The sequence below is a fragment of the Pleurodeles waltl genome, chromosome 1_2, assembly GCF_031143425.1.
Source record: "Pleurodeles waltl isolate 20211129_DDA chromosome 1_2, aPleWal1.hap1.20221129, whole genome shotgun sequence".
Classification (NCBI taxonomy): Eukaryota; Metazoa; Chordata; class Amphibia; order Caudata; family Salamandridae; genus Pleurodeles; species Pleurodeles waltl.
This window is the reverse complement of record NC_090437.1, coordinates 631,987,515-632,012,188: the sequence shown is the minus strand read 5'-3', so window position 1 is coordinate 632,012,188 and position 24,674 is coordinate 631,987,515. Positions and strand designations below refer to the sequence as shown.

The 24,674-nt window shown below is 46.4% G+C and overlaps 1 protein-coding gene across 1 annotated transcript in view; it reads left to right on the top strand.

Moving 5' to 3' along the window:
• The window catches only part of EXOSC9 (exosome component 9), a 235,145-nt gene that overhangs the window by 64,579 nt on the left and 145,892 nt on the right, over positions 1-24,674 (top strand). Inside the window, exons 5-7 of the mRNA XM_069242553.1 lie at positions 8,365-8,502; positions 9,348-9,430; positions 17,955-18,087. Coding sequence (XP_069098654.1) covers positions 8,365-8,502; positions 9,348-9,430; positions 17,955-18,087 — 354 coding nt within the window. The remainder of the gene's footprint in view (positions 1-8,364; positions 8,503-9,347; positions 9,431-17,954; positions 18,088-24,674) is intronic.

Genomic DNA, 24,674 nt, shown 5'->3' with positions numbered 1-24,674 from the left:
CTTCGGCAGGTGAAATCGGTTATGGAGGCTCGCCGCGTCCTGGGCCTTGAGGACACAGGCCAGGAGGCGTGTGAGGGGGCAGCTCTATTGGCGGGGGCCCTCCTCGGTGGCGGAGAAAAGAGAAGAAAAGGAAGGTGCAACGCCCGTCGGCCTAGGAGCTGAGATCGGAGAGAGAGGCCGCCTTGAACCTTGTGGCGGCTGGCACCTCGGCCTAGTCTGGGCACCCGGGGGCGCCCGGGCAACTGCAGGCCACAGTCGTAATAATATGTTGATTGTTGCAGAGGGTCGGGGTGGCGGGGGCAATGGATCAGGTTACTGATATGGCGGAATATACTGTCCCGTGGAGTTTTTACCTCGTGAGGATGGACGATCGAGGACTTTAGTGTCATATGCACCTGTTGTGCTTTTTGGTTATCTTGTTATTGGTTTCCCTGCGATGTTGGTCTTCTGAGAAGACATCCTCAGGCCTGCTTGTACTAGGCGGCTCAGATAATGCTGTGTGTGGTAGTCCTAGGTTGTGCGTTTGTCTCCTCTGCTTGCTTTCTTGCTATGACCATCAAATGTATAAGCTTAAATGTTAGGGGGTTAAACAACCCTACTAAGAGGCTAGCCATCCTCTCAGCGTTAGAGAGATCCGGGAGTCATGTATGTCTTCTGCAAGAGACGCACCTTGTCCTTAAAGATACCTCCTGTATGCGATCCAAGTGGTTTCCCAGGCAGTTTTGGTCCTCCCTCCAGTCAAAGCATGCAGGGGTGGCGATACTTTTATCACGCACTTTCCCGGGGAAATTCATATCCAAATTGCATGAGGTCCCGGGGAGGCTCTTGGCCTTGCGGATCCGATTGGGGGGGTTTTACTCTCACAATCGCTTCCCTTCATGCACCCAACTCCCAACAGGAAGCCTTCTTGAGACAGTCTCTGACTCTGATTCTACAGTCCCCTGATGGTGCTGTATTGCTGGGGGGGGGGGGGGGGCGATTTTAATTTGGTGATGGATGGGGACCTGGATCGCTCAGGTCAACGGTATGGTCAGACTGGGTCCTTGTTGGATTCTGGGAGGCAGTGGCTTCATGAGTGTGGTCTGGTGGATGTGTGGAGGAGCGCGCACCCTACGTTGAGGGACTATTCCTTCTACTCGTCGGCAACCAAAACATACGCTAGATTAGACCTGTTTCTGGCATCTCAGGAGCTTCTCCCCAGAGTTAGAGACCCAGCGATCGAGCCGCGGGCCTTGTCAGATCATGCTCCGGTAACAGTTGAGATTCATACGGACATGGAGAGGGTTAGTCCATCGGGATGGCGATTTAGAGATTCAATGCTTCAGAACGACGACACGGTAAAGACGATTCGAAGGGCAATAATAGACTACCTTAGCTTTAATGATAACGGGACAACAAGCATTGCAACACTGTGGGAGGCACTGAAGGCTGTCTTGAGGGGTGAGGTGATGTCGCTTTCTTCTAGGGATAACAAAGCGAGGACTCTGCTCCGGGAGGACTTGGAGCAGCGAGTAAGGGCGCTAGAGCACTCACATAAACGCACTGGTGCTCCTAGAATATGGCAAGAGCTTGAGAAGGTTCGGAAGCAATTGAGGAGGTTGGACTGGGACAGGGCAGAGTATGCGGTAGTCCGACTCAAGCAAAAGTATTATGTAGGAAGCAATAAGTGCTGCAAGCTACTGGCGCATAGGTTGAGAGCACAGCGCGCAGCGTCACTGATAAAAATTTTAAGATTTCCTTCTGGGGCAGTGGCACATACGAACGACCAAATAGCGCAGGCTTTTGCGGAATTCTATCGAAGTCTGTATATGGCTGACAAGCCTGGTGACATAGCCCCAGAATCCTTCTTAGAGGACATATCAATCACGCCTATGTCGGTGACGGACTCAGCGTCGTTGGACCAACCTATAAGGGCTGAGGAGGTTATATCTGCGATAGCTCGCTTGCAGACTGGGAAGTCACCTGGCCCAGACGTTTTTTCTGCGTTTTTTTATAAATCCTTCTGTGCGGAACTCGTTCCTGTGCGAATTGTTAACTCTTTTCGTCAAACGGGTGTGCTCTCGCCTAGTATGTTAGACGCTACTATCGTTGTTATCCCGAAACCGGGGAAGGATCCCGAGGAATGCGCCTCGTATAGGCCGATCTCCCTCCTGAATATCGATACCAAACTGTTTACAGGCATTTTGGCACACCGTCTCAACTATTATATGCTGGGACTTGTGGATCCCGACCAGTCGGGATTTATAGGATTTATACTTCATAGACAGTGTAGCGATAATACCAAGCGATTGCTCCATCTCTTGGATAAAACTGAACGTTCCCGTAGGGCGGCGCTTTTCCTGTCTGTGGACACTGAGAAAGCCTTTGATAGGGTCCACTGGCCATACCTGTTCAGGCTGCTTGAACGCTTTGGACTGGGTTCAGGTTTTGTAACGTGGATTCGTTGCATCTATCGAGAGCTTCGGGCATCGGTCCGGGTTAATGGGACGCTCTCTTTGCCATTCGTCATCCAAAGAGGCACCAGGCGAGGGTGTCCTCTTTCGCCCCTCCTGTTTGCGCTTTATATGGAGCCACTGGTGCAGAAGCTCCGGGACAACCCTCAGATCACGGGCCTCAGGTTAGGGGGGGATGAGCATCTCATTTCGCTATATGCGTATAACGTCATTTTTACTTTGGCGGAGCCTATGAACTCACTGGCAGCACTAATGGTTGTTATTGTGGAATTTGGGCAGGTTTCGGGGTTCCGAATGAATATGCTTGAATCGCAGGCTCTGGGCAAGTTTATCACAGCGGAGCATGAAAGGGACTTGAAGGCCCGTTTCCATTTTACATGGACCTCTTCGGGCCTCCCATATTTGGGGATTGAGTTGGGCACTACGGTCGCCAGTACAGTGAAGTTAAGTATTCGAAACTAACGCGAGAGGTGCAGCGCGACTTGGAGTCATGGGGGAGGCTTAAACTGTCCTGGCTCGGCAGAGTTGGGGTGGTGAAGATGACCATCCTACCACGTATACTTTCTGTTCCAGGTGCTCCCACTGGAACCCCCCGCGAACGATAGCGTCCCTCCAAGCGGTTGTCCTTAGATTTACTTGGGAAGGGAAGGCGGCGTGGATATCACAGCAGGTTCTGTATCGTCCTAAGAGGGAGGGGTGGGGGCTGGCAGTTCCCTGCCTCCTGTGATATTTTCAGGCAGCACAGTTGCACTTCCTCCTGGAATGGAGCCGGCCATCTTCGGAGAAGCATTGGTGTTTCATGGACCAAGCAGTGGTGGGCTCTCATATATGGAAGGAACCCTGGCCTAGGCGCCGCCACAGGGCGCAAGGGCTGTATATATCACCAATTACGGAGGTTACGATGAGTGTGTGGGATCAGGTGGCTGACAGGGCGGGTTTGACGACCTTCCCGTCCCCAATGACTCCACTCATGCTTGTGCATCTATTATGGCATTGCCCCAAGCTGTTGGAAGGTTGTAATAGACACTGTCAACAGGGCCTTTGACACTCAGATCCCTAGATTTCCTGCGTACATTTTGCTTGGTCTCCACAATCCGCTCACATTTCCCCTAAGTTCTTTGAAGGGTCGGCAGATGGCCTTGGCTTTGAATGCTGCCGTACAACTTTTGCTATCTGTGTGGGGGACAGAGCGGATCCCGTCAACAGTCTCTTGGCTGCACAAGCTATGGTTTATCCTCGCCATGGAGAAGCTCTCTGTAGGAAGTTGGCTCTGTATGCACTATTTCAAAGTAAGGAATAGTATGCACAGAGTCCAAGGGTTCCCCTTAGAGGTAAGATAGTGGCAAAAAGAGATAATTCTAATGCTCTGTTTTGTGGTAGTGTGGTCGAGCAGTAGGCTTATCAGAGGGTAGTGTTAAGCATTTGTGGTACACACACACAGGCAATAAATGAGGAACACATGCTCAGAGACAATTCCAGGCCAATAGGTTTTTGTATAGAAAAATATATTTTCTTAGTTTATTTTAAGAACCACAGGTTCAAGATTTACAAGTAATACTTCAAATGAAAGGTATTTCAGGTAGGTACTTTAGGAACTTTGAATTAGCAAAATAGCATATACAGTTTTCACATAAATGACATATAGCTGTTTTAAAACTAGACACTTCGTGCAATTTTCAACAGTTTCTTGGGGAGGTAAGTGTTTGTTAGTTTTTGCAGGTAAGTAAACCACCTACGGGGTTCAAGTTTGGGTCCAAGGTAGCCCACCGTTTGGGGTTCAGAGCAACCCCAAAGTTACCACACCAGCAGCTCTAGGCCGGTCAGGTAAGTACCCGCGTCTTCGGAGGGCAGACCAGGGGGGTTTTGTAGGGCACCGGAGGGGACACAAGTCAGCACAGAAAGTACACCCTCAGCGGCACGGGGGCGGCTGGGTGCAGTGTGCAAACAAGCGTCAGGTCCGCAATAGAAATCAATGGGAGACCAAAGGGTCTCTTCAGCGCTGCAGGCAGGCAAGGGGGGGGATCCTCGGGGTAGCCACCACCTGGGCAAGGGAGAGGGCCACCTGGGGGTCGCTCCTGCACTGGAGGTCGGATCCTTCAGGTCCTGGGGGCTGCGGGTGCAGAGTCTTTACCATGCGTCAGGTCTTTGAAGCAGGCAGTCGCGGTCCGGGGGAGCCTCGGGATTCCCTCTGCAGGCGTCGCTGTGGGGGCTCAGGGGGTCAACTCTAGCTACTCACGGTCTCGTAGTCACCGGGGAGTCCTCCCTGTGGTGTTTGTTCTCCACAAGTCGAGCCGGGGGCGTCGGGTGCAGAGTGCAAAGTCTCACGCTTCCGGCGGGAAACGTGTGTGTTTCAAAGTTGCTTCTTTGTTGCAAAGTTGCAGTCTTTGGTGAACAGAGCCGCTGCCCTCGGGAGTTCTTGGTCCCTCTAGATGCAAGGTAGTCCTCTGAGGCTTCAGAGGTTGCTAGACCCTGGGAATGCGTTGCTGGAACAGTGTCTTTAGAAGGGGGGAGACAGGCCGGTAGAGCTGGGGCCAAAGCAGTTGGTGTCTCCGTCTTCTCTGCAGGTTTTTCAGTTCAGCACTCCTCCTCTTCTTAGGTTGCAGGAATCTGAGTTCCTAGGTTCTGGGGAGCCCCTAAATACTGAATTTAGGGGTGTGTTTAGGTCTGGGGGGTTAGTAGCCAATGGCTACTAGCACTGAGGGTGGCTACACCCTCTTTGTGCCTCCTCCCTGAGGGGAGGGGGCACATTCCTATCCCTATTGGGGGAATACTCCATCTGCAAGATGGAGGATTTCTAAAAGTAATAGTCACCTCAGCTCAGGACGCCTTAGGGGCTGTCCTGACTGGCCAGTGACTCCTCCTTGTTTTTCTCACTATCTCCTCCGACCTTGCCGCCAAAAGTGGGGCCGTGGCCGGAGGGGGCGGGCAACTCCACTAGCTGGAGTGCCCTGGGGTGCTGTAACAAAGGGGGTGAGCCTTTGAGGCTCACTGCCAGGTGTTACAGTTCCTGCAGGGGGAGGTGTGAAGCACCTCCACCCAGTACAGGCTTTGTTACTAGCCTCAGAGTGACAAAGGCACTCTCCCCATGTGGCCAGCAACATGTCTGGTGTGTGGCAGGCTGCTAAAACTAGTCAGCCTACATGGATAGTCTGTTAAGGTTTCAGGGAGCACCTCTAAGGTGCCCTCTGGGGTGTATGTTACAATAAAATGTACACTGGCATCAGTGTGCATTTATTGTGCTGAGAAGTTTGATACCAAACTTCACAGTTTTCAGTGTAGCCATTATGGTGCTGTGGAGTTCGTGCATGACAGACTCCCAGACCATATACTCTTATGGCTACCCTGCACTTACAATGTCTAAGGTTTTGCTTAGACACTGTAGGGGCATAGTGCTCATGCACTTATGCCCTTACCTATGGTATAGTGCACCCTGCCTTGGGGCTGTAAGGCCTGCTAGAGGGGTGACTTATCTATACCTGTAGGCAGTGTGAGGTTGGCATGGCACCCTGAGGGGAGTGTCATGTCGACTTAGTCTTTTTATCCCCACTAGCACACACAAGCTGGCAAGCAGTGTATCTGTGCTGAGTGAGGGGTCCCCAGGGTGGCATAAGACATGCTGCAGCCCTTAGAGACTTTCCCTGGCATCAGGGCCCTTGGTACCAGGGGTACCAGTTACAAGGGACTTACCTGGATGCCAGGGTGTGCCAATTGTGGAAACAAAGGTACAGATTAGGGAAAGAACACTGGTGCTGGGGCCTGGTTAGCAGGCCTCAGCACACTTTCAAGTCAAAACTTAGCATCACCAAAGGCAAAAAGTCAGGGGGTAACCATGCCAAGGAGGCATTTCCTTACACTCTCCATGGCCTCACAGCTGCGGGTTGGAGACTTTAGGGAACTCTGGCAACCGTTTTTACGTATCCTCTCTGGGGAGTTTTCAGAGCTGACGTGCCCAACCTACCTGAGGGTCCTGAACTTGAATTGATTGCCCGGGAGGTCAGCTACAATGTGATTTAATTCTGGACTAGAATTACATGGTACTAGAGCCGGAGATCGTTTGATTAATGTATTGGAAACATAGTTGTGTTAACTGTATAATTTCTTTTCTTTTTTCTTTCATTGTTTCGCATTGAATAAGCTAACTATGCGCCTGTTCACAATAGTGTGATGTAGTATATATACATGTGCGATGTTCTAAAATTGAAAACTTAATAAACAGATTTGATCTAAATAAAAAAAAAAATACAAAATCGAATACATTGGATTCTTCATAATCGTTATGCCTAACTGCATCTCATTTGGGGTCCAGATATTGCAGAGTTTTGCAGTTATAGTGCCAATTACATATATATGTTGACTTGATGTCAATAAGACTATAAACTTCACAGTTCTCTGTAGGAATTTTAGTTTCTTAAGGCAGAAGATGGTTCCTGTTCTGTGGGACTTCTCTCTTTCTCTTTTACGTAACCTCCAAATATATTCCCCTCAAACTTTGCTCTTTCTTGCATCTCCTTCCCACTTAAATTAACATTTTGCAGCTGCTCTGGAATGCCCTTTATTTTCCATTTCAGTCTCTGCTACAGACTGCTTTAGCTGTTTGTTGGCAAACCTGTTGTGCCCAATCTATATACTTGGAGTTATGGGCCAGCCTCTTGATTGAATGGTACTGTAGTCTGACTCGGGAGTTTTCTTTAGATTTTATTTCACACACACACACACACACACGACACCACATCCCTTTCCTTGCTACTGCAGACTGTGTCTGGGCTGCTCACTTCCATTTTTTCTGCTATTGTGTGCTTTGTTTACTTTTTTTCCCTAATTTTAATTTATTGTTTTAACACAGCCATACGCCATCCAAGATCGATAAATTAACAAAATGGTCACCTTATGTCACCACTAAAGGGTGTACTTGCTCTCGACCCATGCACATACATTAGCAGCCATCTTGGTATTGTTTTTCCATTGCAAAATTGACTGTAGTGCAGGGACATGCCTTCACTTGCTGTCAGTAAAAAAGCATTAGCAAAGCAAACTGCCCAGCCATTTATTGTTGGGACCTATTGGCTTTGCTAATCCTCTAATGCCCCTAAGTGGCAGATGCTTCACCTTGTTTTATCAAATCTGGAAACTGTGCTGTATGCCACTTATTGTTTTACTTAATATAGTTGCATGCTGTGGTGTGCTGGTTGTCACATACTTGAACTGAAATGGGGCTTATGTAGACTTTATCACAGACACTTGGTGGGGCACTCGGCAACGGGTTCACCAAATATACATTTGAGAGCTGGCAGTCATAAAAAAAAATGTTTGTCCTTAGCTTTGAAGGCAATATTTGTAATGTAGTTTATTTTATTATATGGATTCTAATGCCATATTGTGTTAATGGCATTCTCCTAATAGGGCAAGAATCATCTAACTGAAAAATAAACAATGTATGAGGGCACTTTAGAAGGGAACAGACTCGGATGTCCATTTATAGAAGGTTCCTTTGTTTAGGGGAGCAGAGGGGCATATAAATGGGCTGGGTTTATGGCGACCCTTTAATTTCATACAGAACTTTTAAATTGTGATGCAGTGCCTCGCATGTAGATTGGGGCAACAAGGGAATCTGCAGAAAGTGGTAACCTGATACACACATTCAGCTCTTATGTCTGTGATTCATCTCCAATACATGCTCTTCGCACCCTAAATAATTTTTCTTTTAGAATGGCTCACAAGCCTTTCACCAGGAAAGACTAAAAAAAACTATAGAACTGCAGTAGCATCAACACCAACGTAACTGTGCAGCCACCCCTCTGTGCCATTTTTAGTTGGTAGGAATGGAGCACATTGTTGTAGAAATAGTGAAATGTCTGCTTGCAGAGGTTTTTTAAGCAATATCATGAAGCTAAAGCCCTGTTATTTGCTGCAGGTTTGGCAGGTTCGTGTGGACCTTCATTTGTTGAACCACGATGGAAACATCATTGATGCGGCCAGCATTGCAGCAATAGTAGCCCTCTGTCACTTTCGCAGACCTGACATATCAATTCAAGGAGATGAAGTTACTGTCGTAAGTATCTGAGCCAGCAGAAACAATGAGGTCTCAATGCATTTATCGTCTACATTGTGTTAGTCTTTCTGCGACCTCTTGGTGTTTTTCTAGACACCACTCGCTGCTAAACCTCAATCTTCCATGTTGCACCACAGTGTGGGGGGAAACGTTGCATCACTAACCAGTACCTGCCAGTTAAGCCAAAGAGTAGTCTGTGTAGAAGAGGAACATTAGAGTGTACTATACAAAGTAGCACAGGAGCAAGGTTAAAATGTATATTATTTGTTGTCCTGAGGAGACCCCTCCCCCTACAATTATTCACCAGCTCTTCTGTATAACCTGCTATGTGTGCCTGTTCACATCATTAAGGGTTTCCCTATATTCCTTCCTAACCCTTCTTCCATTTCAACTTGTCCAGCCAAACTGAGAGCTTTTATAGTGGCAAAGCAGTATAAAGCTGTAATAAAATAAAGAATTGGATCAGGGGATGCAGGTAGCCCTAGGCTAGCCAGTAGTTGAGACCATCAAAGACTGTGTTTTCTGGTGCTTAACAAGGAGTAGTTAGAAGTCTGTCCTAACCTCCCCAGAGTTTGGCTAAGCAACCTCAGCTTGTAGAGATCTGCTATTGCCAGGACCATCAAGAGTAATTTTGTATGCACCAATCCTTTATCAAAACACATTTCGTGTCATTGAGAAATGTTGTAACTTCCCATCCCATTTTGTGGCACAATAGACTGTAACCCATTTTAACTTGACTGAACCAGTTTTGTCAGAATTCCCACTAGGAGACTTCATACTTACAGTAATTTGTACATGTTTTGGCATTGCCAGAATGTAATATTTTTGAATATCATTCCTCTTAGTACAGTCCTGAGGAGCGTGAACCTGTACCTTTGAGTATCCATCACATGCCGATTTGTGTCAGCTTTTCCTTCTTTCAGCAGGGGTAAGTAGACCTGCTTTAGCAGACCCAATTTCTGTTGCAATTTGTAGACTGCTATAAAAATAAAAGTTCATAATTTAAATAAATGCTAGCCCTTATTTGCGTTACCAGGATTTTGCTCTAAATTATGTGGATTATTTGTGTCTAAAACTGCATAAAGATTTGCTGTATCGAAGTCTCATTAGCCAGTCACTTCTGGAGAGGATATAATTGAGATGAGGTGCTTTTTTGTTCTCCATCTTGGAACATTCATTAATATTATAATATCTGAGTGTGTGCATGATCCAGAACACTGTTTTGAAGACAAATCTGCTTCTGAAATCACATTTAAAAAGATGACTATCCAAAGGCAAACTCAGGTTTTTTAAAAAAAAATGTAAAGGAATTGCAATAACAATTATGAACGAGGCATCAGCCAGCAATAGAGATGACGATCAGTTTGTAATTTCTTATTCAATAACAAATGCAGGAAATGGATACACATCAGCCTCTCTCTTGAGGAATGTCACGCCCCCATGCAATGAGAGTGCAGTCTTAGTTAAAGTTGTCTCAGTTTTCTGCTCTGTGGAGCAACGATCCCTTTGCCTATTAGTATTATTTCTCAAGAAATGAAAATTTGAAAGTGATTTTCTCTTTTCGGCCAGACAACTAACATTTTCAATTTCTTGTCAAGAAAAGGTACATATTTTTCTTCAGAGACGTTTTTTGTTTTCCTTAACTGATACCTCAAACAGCAAACACACTGTGTTTTACATGTGTCCTCTTTGTAATAGGGACAATGTCCAAGAGCTATAAACATTTGTGTATTGTCACTCTTTAGGACTGTAACATATGTCAGGATATACATATTTTGGAATGTAAGACGTGGAAGGGTTATCAACTCTAATTCAGGATCACAACTCAGCCAATTATCTGTGGGAACCAGGCCTGCATCTGGGAATCCACTGGGCTTGAGTCAAGGGCTCCTTTGACTTTTGGACTTCACTTCTGGGAAGGTGTCATGCTTAACCTACAGCCAATTAGTCTATATGTCAGGATTCACCACAAGATTCAGACAGTTAAGAAGAGGTGCAAGGATCCCCTCCCCCCAACTCCACCCATTCCAGTCTTTCCCTTATCAAGGGGAGTGTTCATAATTTTATAATGATATATGAACTCTGTTTTAATGGGAAGCCTCACTACAGATGAGGGATTAGGACAAGATGCTCATCACTTTGGGATACATCACACATACTTTACACAACTAATTGAAGAACCGATGGTACGGATGCCAGCTCATCCTCAAAAAGGAAAAGGTATTCTGCTTCCCTGGGCTCTCTTTGGCGATCTTGTCAGTGGATGATGACTACTTTTTAATGGTAGGGTGAATGGGGTGGCTATTTAGCTGAACCTCAGCATTACAGTCTTTAAGATGCAGATGATCGTTAACTTTTAAATACTGCAAAGAGCCTCTGAAAATTAGCTCTTTGTATTCAGTAATTCAGGTAATAGTTTATAAGAGAAATCCAAGATGTTGAGGTTTGTGAAAAGGAAGTTTGTGCAACTTTCGTGACTGCACTTAGGGCAGAGATGACCAGACTCTTATTCAGTTTCTACATAAGCTCCCCGTGGGATTTCCTGGAGCAGGGTTTAGATTCTTTTGCAATGGGAAAGACACTATTTTAAGTAGGTTTTGAAAGAAGGTGAGGTAGTTTCAGACTGTATTAGTAATGTTGCTGATAACGTAGCTCATGTTTTAGAATTCTGCAATGTGATTTTCTTGAGTGGTTCAAGTTGTAAGCCAGATGCGCAGCAGAAAATGATGGACCTGCCTTTCTCTAGCTCTTTTTTGATATCATGTGTTGCTGAAAAGGTCATTGAGATGAGTGGTGTTTTGTAAAGTAAGACTTTGCCAAATTACGGCCATGGATGAGGTCCCTGGCAAAAGACTCCTCACACAAATTTAATCTGATATCCTACTAGCAGAAATCACAACAGCAAAAGCTTTGTCCTAAACGGTAGGAAAGTGGATTACTACATGGTTGCGAGCCCTCACCATGTAATAAGTTTACAATCTTTATCAGTTCCACTTAGATTTCTTTAATAAAACCCTTAGCTCAGACCTGGTTATCTGTGGCACAGAACAATCAGGCTTAATTAAAGGATTAAATGTAAATCATTTGAAAGTACCAAACAGGTAAGTAAGAAACACAACACAATAAACATCAAAAACCAAATTATAAAAATAATATATTTTTACCTTTTAATAAACACTAAAATGACCAAAATCCATTGCAGGGAGCGAGAGATACGATTTTTCAAAGGTAAGTAAAATATTTTCACTTAAATCTTTTAGATGCAATAAATTATTGCAACTGGCTTGACAGGTGACACAGAAGTGACAGAACTCTCTAACTTTCTCTGACAGCTGAGGCCAGTAAAAGTGACAAATCGACCTCCCCAGGTTTTAGTCTGCCCCAGATAGCCAGCTAAGGGGATGGCATGGGCTAGGTTAAGGAGACATACTCTGTAATGTTGGGCGACCACCAATGTTAGTTGCTCCTGGTTTGGAGTCCCTTGCCTCTATGTACAGGACTCCCTCCTCCCAGTATACTTTATGGGTACTTGCACCTGTTTTTTTACTTGCCTTTCAGCTAGTTGCTTCAGGCCTTCAGGAGTTAGACCAGTCTTTAGCCCTTGGCTCAAGTCTCTTCAGAGGGTTCTCCTTCCTCCTGAAGTTCTGCATACTTTGGCAGGTCTCTCAAGGGTACATCCTCTTCTTCCGGCACCAGGCCCTTCCCCTCAGGGTTAGGCTCCTTCTGGGCCTGAGGACTCTGGGAAGCTGGCTGACCAGACTTTCTCTTTCTCATGTTGCTAGAGACAAAAGGGGGCCTTTTTTCAGACTCCAAAGCCCTTTGACTTCCCTGTAAGGCTGCTTGTGCTCTAGTTGTCATTCAGTTCCACTCAGGGAGTCCAGCATTGCTTCATGAGCCCTCCTTTTCTCACCTGGCCAGGTGGAAATTTCCTGCTCATTTCTCAGCAGACACTCCACTGGGATGGCAAGTGACACAACCACCTTCTTCAGGCCGGTAAGCCTTCCCCATTTAAAGCCCACAGCCATAGGATGGGACTGTGTCTCATTGTTAGAGTTCAATATCAGGTGCTCCTCATTGGGCATGGTTTGCTGTGGGGAAACAAGCTTATCCATGACCTTGGTGATGTGGACACCTGTATCCATCAGAACCTTGACCTCAACCCCATTGATTCTTGGTCACTTCATGTACCTTTCCATGGAGGTCCGGTATTGAAGGATTCCTTTTCCACCCGACCCACTGATACTAGTTAGACTTCAGTATACACTCTAGAATCCCCGGGGACAGCTTCCATCCCCATCTCTACACTGGCAGTGCCCTTGGGATGACCACCCGTGAGTGATTTCTTGGCACACACAGAATCTCCCATCTTGGTCCTAGCTGCTGACAGTCCTCACACTCCAACATTTGAAGGATCATAATCCTTTTCCATGTACCCCTTCCCTTTGGACTGTGCTGGGCTTCTGAAAACGCCCCCACCACCTTACCCATCCTCCCCCCAAAACACTTTTGTGCATTCTTATTTCCTTTAGGGGGACCAAAACCTCTTTCTTAAGATCACCTGTTGGCTAGCCCACTGCACACCCATCTGTTATCTTGCCCAGTGCTCTGGGACTAGTTAGCTTGGAATCTATCAGATGCTGGTGTACCTTTTCTGAAAAACAACTTGTAAGGATATGTCGTGTATTTGTAAAGCGCACTGTCTCCTGTGACAGTCACGGTGTTGAGCAAAAAAAGCTAGTTTTTCAGCTTTTTGCAAAATTAAATGAGAGAGGATGAGGCTCTGATGTAGAGTATGAGGTCATTCCATGCTTTAGGAGCGAGGTTAGAGAACACCTGTCCTCCTGATGTGGTACTGTGTATGCTTAGGATGTGTGATGATAGGAGTCCTGTGAAGCAGAGGTGTCTGGGTGGTTGGTGGAAGGAGATGCAGCTGTTCAGGTAGTTGGGGCCTGAGTTGTGTAGCACCTTTAATGCTTGTGTGAGGAGCTTGAATTGAATGTGTTTGTGTATCGGGAGCTAGTGTACTTCCCTGAGGTGTGGTGTGGTGTGATGTGAGATTTGTGTGGGAGGTTGAGAATGAGTCCAGCTGCAGTCTTCTGTTGAGTTGCTTGGTGAGCCTCACATACAGGTTAATCTCATAGTCCAACTTGCTGGTGACTACAGTGTGAGTGACAGCCTTTCTAGTGTTGCTTGGGAGCCATTTGAAGATCTTCCTCAGCATCTTCAGTGTGTGCAAGCAGAATGTAGTGATGGTGTTGTGTGGTCATGTCCAGTCAGCTGTTGATCATTATTCCGCGTTTCTGGCTGTGGGTTTGGGTCTGAGTTTAGATGGCCACCTCTTGGAGTCCCATTGAGAGATGTTCTTGCCAAAGATCACTGATTGTGTCTTGTCGGTGCTGAGTTTGAGACTGTTCGCTTTCATCCAGTTAGCTATTTCGGTCATGCAGGCAGTGAATTTGTTTCTTGTGCCAAGGGGTCAGGTCTGAGTGGGAGAGTATGAGTTGCATATTGTCTGTGTAGGAAAGAATGTTGATCTTGTGTGCACGGATGACGTTGGCCAGAGGGATCATGTAAGCGTTGAAGATGGTGGGTCTGAGTAAACTGTAAACTTTGCACTACTCAACCGTTAGGGTCTCAAGGCGCTGTACGCATACCGCTGTGGAACCCCTCCTGGCTTTTCCCTGTGAGGCGCCCACTCCTGGACAGCCCCAGGGTGAAGCCAAGCATCCAAGCGCTGTGAGGGCCGTTGTGGAGATTAAACAAGCTATTGCCCAGAGTTACAGAGTCGGACCCATTAATTAGATTAGGCACCGAGGCGAGAATTATCTAGTCCAAGGGAATTGAGCCCAAGACCCGCCGAGGTGGGAATTGAACCCTGGTCCCGGACCAGATCTCTGCATCAGGGTCTGCTGCTCTAACCATTGTGCCACACTTCTCCACAGTGAGTGAGGAGCCTTGAGGCACTCCACAGATGTTTGCAGGGTCTTTAACCATCAATATATGGAACCCTTCATACATGTCCACCTTGTCACCTTTAATCCAGTGCCTTTACTGAAGCATCCACAAAGTCCACAAGTGTCTGTGTTGCCACCTTATGTGTGTTCCTGAACTTTTGTTTTGTATCAACTTTTGTTGATAATCCTGGGGTAAGAACAAATACAAGTGCTGCCTTTATGTGAATGTAAGACTCTGCCACCTAATCCTCTACTGTCAGAAGCCTCTCCCCTCACCTCTGCAACCTGTTTCCACAACAAGGACCCTCAAAGTGTTGGGTACCAATCTTTCTCATACTAGGAGCTTTCTTGTAAGATGCCAGCCACTTATCTATGTCATCCCCTTGGATATGTGTAAACACAATTCCTTTTGGCAATCTAGGATCATAGGCAATCCTTGCTGTTACCTCAGACTCTTTGTTGTTGCTGCTGCCATTGTCTTTCAAGCCCAGCTTGACCCTTTTCTCCTCAAAGGCCAGCCTCCTTTCTTCCATTTCTTCCAAGGCTAGGCTCCTTTCCCTCAGTTCTAGGAGGCTTACTTAGACCTTGAGGTCTATTGGCTCCCTATTTGACTGGGTGCTGCTTTCACTGCCAGATATATAGGGGATCCTCTATCAGAAGCCACTGATCCTCATTGTGGATGACCCTCTTATCCCCATCATCATCATCATCTTCTTCCCCACTATCCGGGGTTATTCCACTCTCCAGAAGTGCTTGCGCTCTGCGGGCCACTTCCCAGGCCCAGAGCGCACTCTTGAGATCCTCTTTCTTTGTGGAGTCTGCTGGACTTTTCGGATTCAGATTGTTGGCTTCCAGGCTACACATAGGCAATCATTGGTGGTCAGATGCTCTTGGCTACCAACTCGCCAAAGTAGGCTTCTACAGCTTTTCTGGGCCGGAAGCTGTAACAGGAAGTCAGCAAATTGACTCATACAGTCACCTCTTCTGTCTGAGACTCGGATGACTTTTCCTTGAGCAGGGCACCACATGCACAATCCTCTTTTTGCTAGCCCAAGGAGAAGAAGGTGCGGTCCAGTCTTGGCACAACTTATCTTTGCTGGGTCTAGAGACCATCAGGGCAGTCTTTCTTTGATCCACTCTTCTCTTCAGTACAGATATGATCTGAGGTCTGGGTGCCACTTTTTTGCCCATTTAGTGCCCTTCGGGATACGGCAACTCCTAGCCAACAGGCTACCAGGTCCCCTCCAACCTAGTGATAACTTCCAGTAAAGTGTAGCATCCAGCTATTCCAGAATGCACTTTTTTGCCAACTTCCAAGGAGGCAGAACCCTTCTCTTCGTATGTGGAGCTCCCTAGCCCACCCCAGGTTTGTGGCTACCTGGGTGCTACAAGCCCACGGGAAAGGCAGTTTGACAACGGCTTTCCACCTCTTTGTCCTCGATGCCATCTTGTCTGCAAGAATAAAAGAGCAACCCCTCTTGTGTGTGTCCGCCATTTGCCCTTCAAAGGTGACTTCCCCCTTTGAAGTTTGCCTTTTGGGCTCACTCCCTGATGGACCTTCCCTGCCAGGTAGAAGTCACGTTTCTACCACTCTGCAGGCCCTTTGATTTCCTTTCTGAGAGTCGTTCTCACTTCCACCCTGGAGGGCAGAAGGCATCTCCTGTCCAGCAGCTGTAAAGAGTCACTGGAAAACTTGGGGCAACAAAGTGGCTTCTTAATAAAGCTGCCAACTGTGCAAAAGTTACATTAAATGTGACTTTTGCATCAAGTCAGTCTTAATGCAGCAACTGTTTTAATACATTGAAGTGTCACATTTAGTAGTCCCATTCAGGAATTAGCACTACTGAGTTGTCATCGCGTAAGCCTTTACTCACCAATTGGGCTACTAACCTTTCTGTAGTAAAAACAACAATGCAGGATTTTTACTGTCAGGGCATGCAAAGTAAAAAAAAAGTGCATGTCGAACCTTTTGATATTATGCACCTTCCTTGAGGGCATTAAGGATGACTTATAAATGTTAAAAAGGAAGGTTTGGCTGTGTGGCCTGCTTGTCTTTTTTTACCATTTGTATGGTGATCAGAGTGCTGATTAGTTGTAGGTGGGTACTACCAGCACCATGGCATTAGAGACCCCCAGTCCTCCTTGGTTGCACTGGAACTGTTATACCTTCACAATGGCCACCAACCTTCTCCTGCTGTGTCTCTGGCAAAGTTTTCTGTGCCCACCACAGAGCAGTCTTCTTTCCCAGCCTTGGGTGGGCCTTTGTTCTGCCAGTCTCTGGAGAGCATCCAGGCTAGTCACTGCAAAAAAAGAAAATTGGGGGAGGCTCCCCTTCTGGGAACGAGTCTCCCAAACTGTTTATCTGGCGCCACTGCCCCATAACACCAATGACTAGCCCCAACTCTGGGCCAACAGTAGAATGGCACAAGTATATTGTGTAGTCACAAGCTCTGGGCTCCCCCACGTGCTGGCCACCGAGAGGCCCAACTTAAGCCACTGGGCTCCACTATGGCCTCTTATCTCACGAGGGGAGGAGGTGTCCTCTTGACACTGACTGCAGGCCAGAGTGGTAACAGGATGTGGAGGGGAGTGATATCTGTCCTCTCTCCCTCCCCTTCCTCCCCTGGGAGGATGTACATGCAAGTCCCTGTGGTCTGATAATTGGGAGCAACATAGCTTGGCTCCAAACCTGCTCCAGCAGTCCTACTCATGACAGATGTTCTGCAACCGAACACCAGTTGTTCTGCCCCAAAGTGGTTCTCGCTAGTCAGGTTGCTGGCCAGCACCCCTTCTAGCATGTAAATTCTTCAAGGACTTCTCACAATTTGTCTGATATGAAATGATTAAACACCTAGGTCTACAAAAAGCACTAACCAGTTCTGAAAGGCAGACCTTTCTTTTTTCTTCAGGGCTAATGTTTCATGTTCCTCTTTTCATCAAATTCAAGAACTCCTAAAACTAGAAATTTGTTAGGGAAACATGCTTTTAGGGTGATAACACCTAGTTTGTCATCTTGACTTATCTTATGACATTAACACCGTAAATATTTGCAGGAGTGCTGTTTTAAGATTCTGTTGCTACTTTCCTATGTATGAATTTTATAAAGAATTGGTGGATGGAATGTTTGCATTTATATCAGTCTCTGATAATTGTGCCAAGCTGCAATCTATTGTTATTTTGCACACCGCCCCACCTCAATTTGGACTCAGCCATATGCAAATCAGTCTTGACACTGCTCCATTAAGAATTGTTGAGTCCTAATTGCTAGACCAGGTCCTCCCTGAGCCGAAACACAAGCAACCCAAGACTGGTTTGGGCTCATCTGTCAGGTGCAGCTTGTTTTCAGTGGCACAGTCAGCTCCTAGGATTTTATTCATTTTATTCCTCAATGTTATAGCAGTGTACGCTTTGTTCGATTCTTTCTGACTGTTTAGAGCCTATCAGTACCCAACTGCCTTTTTTAAAAATATTTATTTATTTATTTATTTATTTGGTCAGCACCTATCTCTTAGTGGATCCCAGTGAGCGTGAGGAGCGAGTCATGGATGGGTTGTTGGTAATTGCAATGAACAAACACCGCGAGATCTGTACTATCCAGTCCAGCGGAGGGATTATGCTGCTAAAAGATCAGGTAAAGAAAATGTTTGATTTCTACAACCTTTTAGGTTCAGTCCACTGTGGCAATCTCTCTGATTCCACCCTTATGTCCTCAGCAGCAATGGCCCTCCGTGCATCTTCTAATTTGCCTTGATAAGTTTGCAATATGTGCTTTGATTACACCTAGCTATCCTGTTCAGAGCTTTTTGCTTCTAGTGGGGATTGGTTATGGAACCTGCTATCAGTATGAAAAAATTACACACCCTTCATAGAGGAATCTTCTCTGTGCACTGAGCAGTAAATCATTGCTTTGGGGAATTAGCACTTCTCTGTAAGCTTATGTTTCAGCATTGTATAAATTTGTATTCAGAAAGTAGGCCAAGCTATAAGTAAGCCCTAATTTTTTTTTTTTATTATTATTCTTTTTAAGAAATTATTTTTGATATGTTTTATGCTGGGTAATGTCTTAAATAGAAATTATTTATTGGTGCAAAATTCCAGTATGGTTTCCAAGGTATAAATTGCATTAAGGCAAACTACCAAAATGTTATTGTAGATTATAGATAGATCAAAAAACTTAAGCCATATTATCTTTGTATTGTCTCCTAGAAGTATGATCCATGAATGTGGACAGTATTTCACATTATCTAATATTGCCGTTCTTTTGAGCAATTTGGCTTTGGGTTTTACTTTGTTTTGTGGCCAATAGAATACCAAACCTTTAGTGGATGGCAAGATTCCTGAAAGAAAGATGTTCACTGGTTCTAAAATAAATACTTTTCCCAAAATGTGATTGCCCAAGTGCTGAAATACAATTTGCCCTTTAGTTTACCAATGGACGTAGGTAAGCAGAGTAGGGCGGTGGAGGAGTCTAACTTGACTCTGGTTTGTAGGGCTATAAGACATGCGTGGCTAATCCTAAACTACTTGTAGGTGGAGGCTAAAAACTGTGAACCCCTGAAGGCTTCTGAATCTGATATATATGATCTTGTGCATAAAGTGAGTGGCACCACAAATTCTGGCCTGTCTGGCTATAGACAAATGGCCCAGTAGTGCTTTCTAAGATCACTGGAGAATCAATTCAGATGCGGTCCCTTTTCCAACACCCCCTTACTAGTGTCATGGAAAAGAGATTGACCAAGTCCAGCCCCCCCCCCACAAACATGGGAGCCATACGTCTGTTTCAATTGAATACATAACAGAATCATTTATTTAAATTGCAGAGATGGTCCGCTCCTCCAAATCTTACTTGTCAAACACAAAGAACTAGCTTCCAAGACATAACTTAGTACCTTATATTAGAAAGGGCTGAGTATGAAGTTGAAAAGTGAGAATAATCTTCAGTGTTATTGTAGCCTATAAAAGGACAAACTTTTCAACATCAACCCTGGCCAAACTGGGTGTAAGGAAATGCCTCCTTGGCATGGATACCCCCTGACTTTTTGCCTTTGCTGATGCCAAGTTATGATTTGAAAGTGTGCTGAGGCCTGCTAACCAGGCCCCAGCACCAGTGTTCTTTCCCTAACCTGTACCTTTGTCTCCACAATTGGCACACCCTGGCATCCAGGCAAGTCCCTTGTAACTGGTACCCCTGGTACCAAGGGCCGTGATGCCAGGGAAGGTCTCTAAGGGCTGCAGCATGTCTTATGCCACCCTGGGGACCCCTCACTCAGCACAGACACACTGCTTGCCAGCGTGTGTGCGCTGGTGGGGAGAAAATGACTAAGTCGGCATGGCATAGATAAGTCGCCCCTCTAGCAGGCCTTACAGACCTAAGGCAGTGTGCACTATACCATAGGTGAGGGCATAAGTGCATGAGCACTATGCCCCTACAGTGTCTAAGCAAAACCGTAGACATTGTAAGTGCAGGGTAGCCATAAGAGTATATGGTCTGGGAGTCTGTCATACACGAACTCCACAGCACCATAATGGCTACACTGAAAACTGGGAAGTTTGGTATCTAACTTCTCAGCACAATAAATGCACACTGATGCCAGTGTACATTTTATTGTGAAATACACCCCAGAGGGCATCTTAGAGATGCCCCCTGAAAACATACCCGACTTCCAGTGTGGGCTGACTAGTTTTGCCAGCCTGCCACACACCAGATATGTTGCTGGCCACATGGGGAGAATGCCTTTGTCACTCTGTGGCTAGTAACAAAGCCTGTACTGGGTGGATGTTCTTCTCACCTCCCCCTGCAGGAGCTGTAACACCTGGCGGTGAGCCTCAAAGGCTCCCCTCTTTTGTTACAGCGCCACAGGGCATTCCAGCTAGTGGAGATGCCCGCCCCCTCCGGCCACGGCCCCTCTTTTGGCGGCAAGGCCGGAGGAGATAATGAGAAAAACAAGGAGGAGTCACTGGCCAGTCAGGACAACCCCTAAGGTGTCCTGAGCTGAGGTGACTCTGACTTTTAGAAATCCTCCATCTTGCAGATGGAGGATTCCCCCAATAGGATTAGGGATGTGCCCCCCTCCCCTCAGGGAGGAGGCACAAAGAGGGTGTAGCCACCCTCAAGGCTAGTAGCCATTGGCTACTAACCCCCCCCAGACCTAAACACACCCCTAAATTGAGTATTTAGGGCCCCCCAGAACCGAGGAAGATAGATTCCTGCAACCTAAGACAAAGAAGGACTGCTGACCTGAAGCCCTGCAGAGAAGACGGAGACACCAACTGCTTTGGCCCCAGCCCTACTGGCCTGTCTCCCCGCTTCGAGAGAAACTGCAACAGCGACGCGCTCACCAGGGTCCAGCGACCTCTGAAGCCTCAGAGGACTACCCTGCATCTAAAAGGACCAAGAACTCCCGAGGACAGTGGCCCTGTTGCAAAGAAACCAAAACTTACAACAAAGAAACAACTTTAAAAGGACTCCACGTTTCCCACCGGAAGCGTGAGACTTTCCACTCTGCACCCAACGCCCCCGGCTCGATCTGCGGAGAAACAATGCTACAGGGAGGACTCCCCGGCGACTGCGAGCCTGTGAGTAGCCAGAGTTGACCCCCCTGAGTCCCCACAGCGACACCTGCAGAGGGAATCCAGAGGCTCCCCCTGACCGCGACTGCCTGCTTCAAAGAACCCGACGCCTGGTAAAGACACCGCACCCGCAGCCCCCAGGACCTGAAGGATCCGACCTCCAGTGCAGAAGCGACCCCCAGGTGGCCCTCTCCCTTGCCCAGGTGATGGCTACCCCGAGGAGCCCCTCCCCCCCCCCCCCTTGCTTGCCTGCCTGCTTCGCTGAAGAGACCCCTGGGTCTCCCATTGAAACCTATTGCGAACCCGACGTCTGTTTGCACACTGCACCCAGCCGCCCCCGTGCCGCTGAGGGTGCCCTACAAAACCCCCCTGGTCTGCCGCCCGAAGTCGCGGGTACCTGCCTGCTGGCAGACTGGAACCGGGGCACCCCTTTCTCCATTGAAGCCTATGTGTTTTGGGCACCACTTTGACCTCTGCACCTGACCGGCCCTGAGCTGCTGGTGTGGTAACTTTGGGGTTGCCTTGAACCCTCAACGGTGGGCTACCTTGGACCCAACTTTGAACCCTGTAGGTGGTTTACTTATCTGCAAAACTAACAAATACTTACCTCCCCCAGGAACTGTTGAAATTTGCACTGTCTATTTTTAAAATAGCTTATTGCCATTTTTGCCAAAACTGTACATGCTGTTTTGCTGATTCAAAGTTCCTATGATACCTGAGTGAAGTACCTTTCATTTAAAGTATTGATTGTAAATCTTGAACCTGTGGTTCTTAAAATAAACTAAGAAAATATATTTTTCTATATAAAAAAACCTATTGGCCTGGAATTGTCTTTGAGTGTGTGTTCCTCATTTATTGCCTGTGTGTGTACAACAAATGCTTAATACTACCCTCTGATAAGCCTACTGCTCGACCACACTACCACAAAATAGAGCATTAGAATGATCTCTTTTTGCCACTATCTTGCCTCTAAGGGGAACCCTTGGACTCTGTGCATGCTATTTCTTACTTTGAAATAGTGCATACAGAGCCAACTTCCTACACTGGACAACCAAATATGCAACAGCCTCAGGCACCTGCCCACAGGGGACATCCAATAGTCTTTCTTTCTACATCCTCAGTTTTAATGCCATCACAAAAAGCTTCATTCAACTCCATCCCTAAATCCCTGCATGGAAAATTGATCTTGAATTAAGTCTTTTGATTGTTCTCACACCTTCCTTTTTATTGAATGACTCTTTACCCTCCATCCTCTGCATGCCTACTTGTTTGTGTAGCTTACTCTGTTGCATGCCTGTTTGTCTTACTCTCTTCTATATTTCTGCAAGTTACCCAAACCTCATAAATCACAAAATCTTCCTCATTGTAATCATTCCTTATACTAGAGCAGTGGCTCCTATAGCCAATCTGCCCATCTCACCAACCATTTCCATAAACCTACACTAATGATCATATCTAATTCCAAATAACTTAGTCCACCACAAAGAAACTGAATGGCATGCATTGAGCCTTTTCACAAAGGCATAAAACAAATCCCAATAACAAACTATAATTACCTGATTAATCACTAACCGTGGGTTCCAGAGTAGTGTGCTGCCTTCCAGAAATAATTTCAAAGCCTAGTAGGTGTGCTATATAAATTCACTTTAGGAATATATCAATGTGATGTTTGCTTGATAAAGTGGCTGCTTGTTTGTCTCTTGCCTTTTCAATGGGAGTTTGCCCGTGTCTTTGCAGAGACTAAACTATGAAATGGTAGTGGAGAGACACACTATGATGCTAGTGTATTTTTCAGTAGATATATATTGACCAAAATCCCAGATTACAATTCCATTCATACAAGAAAAACAGTTACTAGAAAACTAAGCCTAAAACACAGTTTTTGCACTAATTAGTTTATAAACTCATAGTGACCTCTTATTCGGTTTTGGATTACACTACAATCTCTTGCATGCTACCTGTTCTATATTCTCAATTTTTAAAAAAAAGCAAAGACCAATAACAAGTGCTTATAAGTAAATATACTTTTTGCCAGTTCACTCTGACTTTTTGCCCCTATTTTGACTACTAGGCATTTGTATAATGTCTCTGAAAGCCCTGAGCTCTGCTGATCAGGACTCTGCAAGTGTTCTGACCCCTAAATGTAAATGTTTAATAGGGTGTATACCCCATTGGCATACCTGTAAATTTGTTCTGTGTCCCCAGTACATGAAATCAGGAGTACTTATGGCTTGTAGGTTAAAGTGTCCCCCAGAGGCTGTAGCTCTTGTATGCCACCCTGAGTGTGACCAAGGTAGAACATCTCCTAGCCTGCCACTGCACACTGGTATAGCAGGTTAAAACTGCTAAATCGACTTTGCCATTTAAAGTAATGGCACAGCCGAAACCTCCCTTTTTAATATGTATAAGTCACCCCTACAGCATGGCTATTGAATGCTAATGCAGGGTGCAGCACATTAAAGAGTAGAACATGTGGTTTGACATGTTCTAATAGTAAAAACACGCAATGGTTGTTTTACTGTGAAAGGCTAGTAGCCCCATTGGCGAGTACAGGGTTACATGCTGACAACTCAGCTGTGCTAACTTCTAAATGGGACTACTAAAGTTGATATTTCAAGGTATCAAGAGAACCAGGTTTTAAATGCAATGTAATGCTTAAATCAAATGTAATGTCAAAGTGCAACTTTAGCAAGTTGCCACTTTAGGTGCCCAAGGTTTCCAGTACCTGTTTACAGTTGCATTCAAGGGTTGGCCTTCCAAACAGCCTTCTGCCCTCCTGGGGATGCATGTGAATGACTTTCAGGAAAAAAAAGGACACAGTAGGTGCCTGTTGTTGAAAGATGCTACCTCTCCCAGGCAAGAAGCCACACAGGGTGTGAGCCGAAAAGCCACACCCCTCGGGTGGGCTACCAGGCTCCACATGTTGGGGGAAGGGTTCTTCCCTCTTGAGAGTGTGCAGGACCCGGCATTCTGGGGTAGCTGTATACCACACTTTCTAGGAAGTTGCTGTCAGGCTGGAGGGGACCAAGTAGCTCATTGGTGAGTAAGTGTGACCTTCGTTAAGGGCTCACTAGGTACAAAGGGGGCCCCCCTGGCCCCCCCAGAACTCCGATCTCATTTGGACTGGAGAAAAGGGTCGAAGGACTGCCCTGCTGACCTTGGACCTGGTAAAGAAAGGCTGCACCAAAGTTGGACTGCTCCTGCTGTTCCTTGGGCTAGCAAAGATAGAACTGTGCCTGTGGTGTCCTGGAGAAGTCATCCTGAGCCCAACCAGAAGCTGAAACTACAAGAGTTAGTTGGCTGACTTCCTGCTTGCAGCACAGGGTCACAAAAGCTGAGGAAGCCTGCCTAGGCATGTTGGTTGCCCAGATCATCGGGTTGTCTCTCCTCATTTAATCGCATCACAGCACAGTCTGGGAGACTGAGACCTGGTGCCTAAAAGTTGCACCCATGTCTGATGGACCTTGGAGAGTAGTCTGATTGGAGTTTGGTTGCCCAGATGGAGAGCGATTACAAAAAGAAGGGAACTGCTGTTTTCGTTGTGCCTGGCAACAAGTAGTCCAGTGGCAACTGGACTTCAACTTGATCATAGAGGACTTTGAGGGATTTAACCCCCTGTGGCCAAAGTCTCCCCGACCTGGTCCCTAG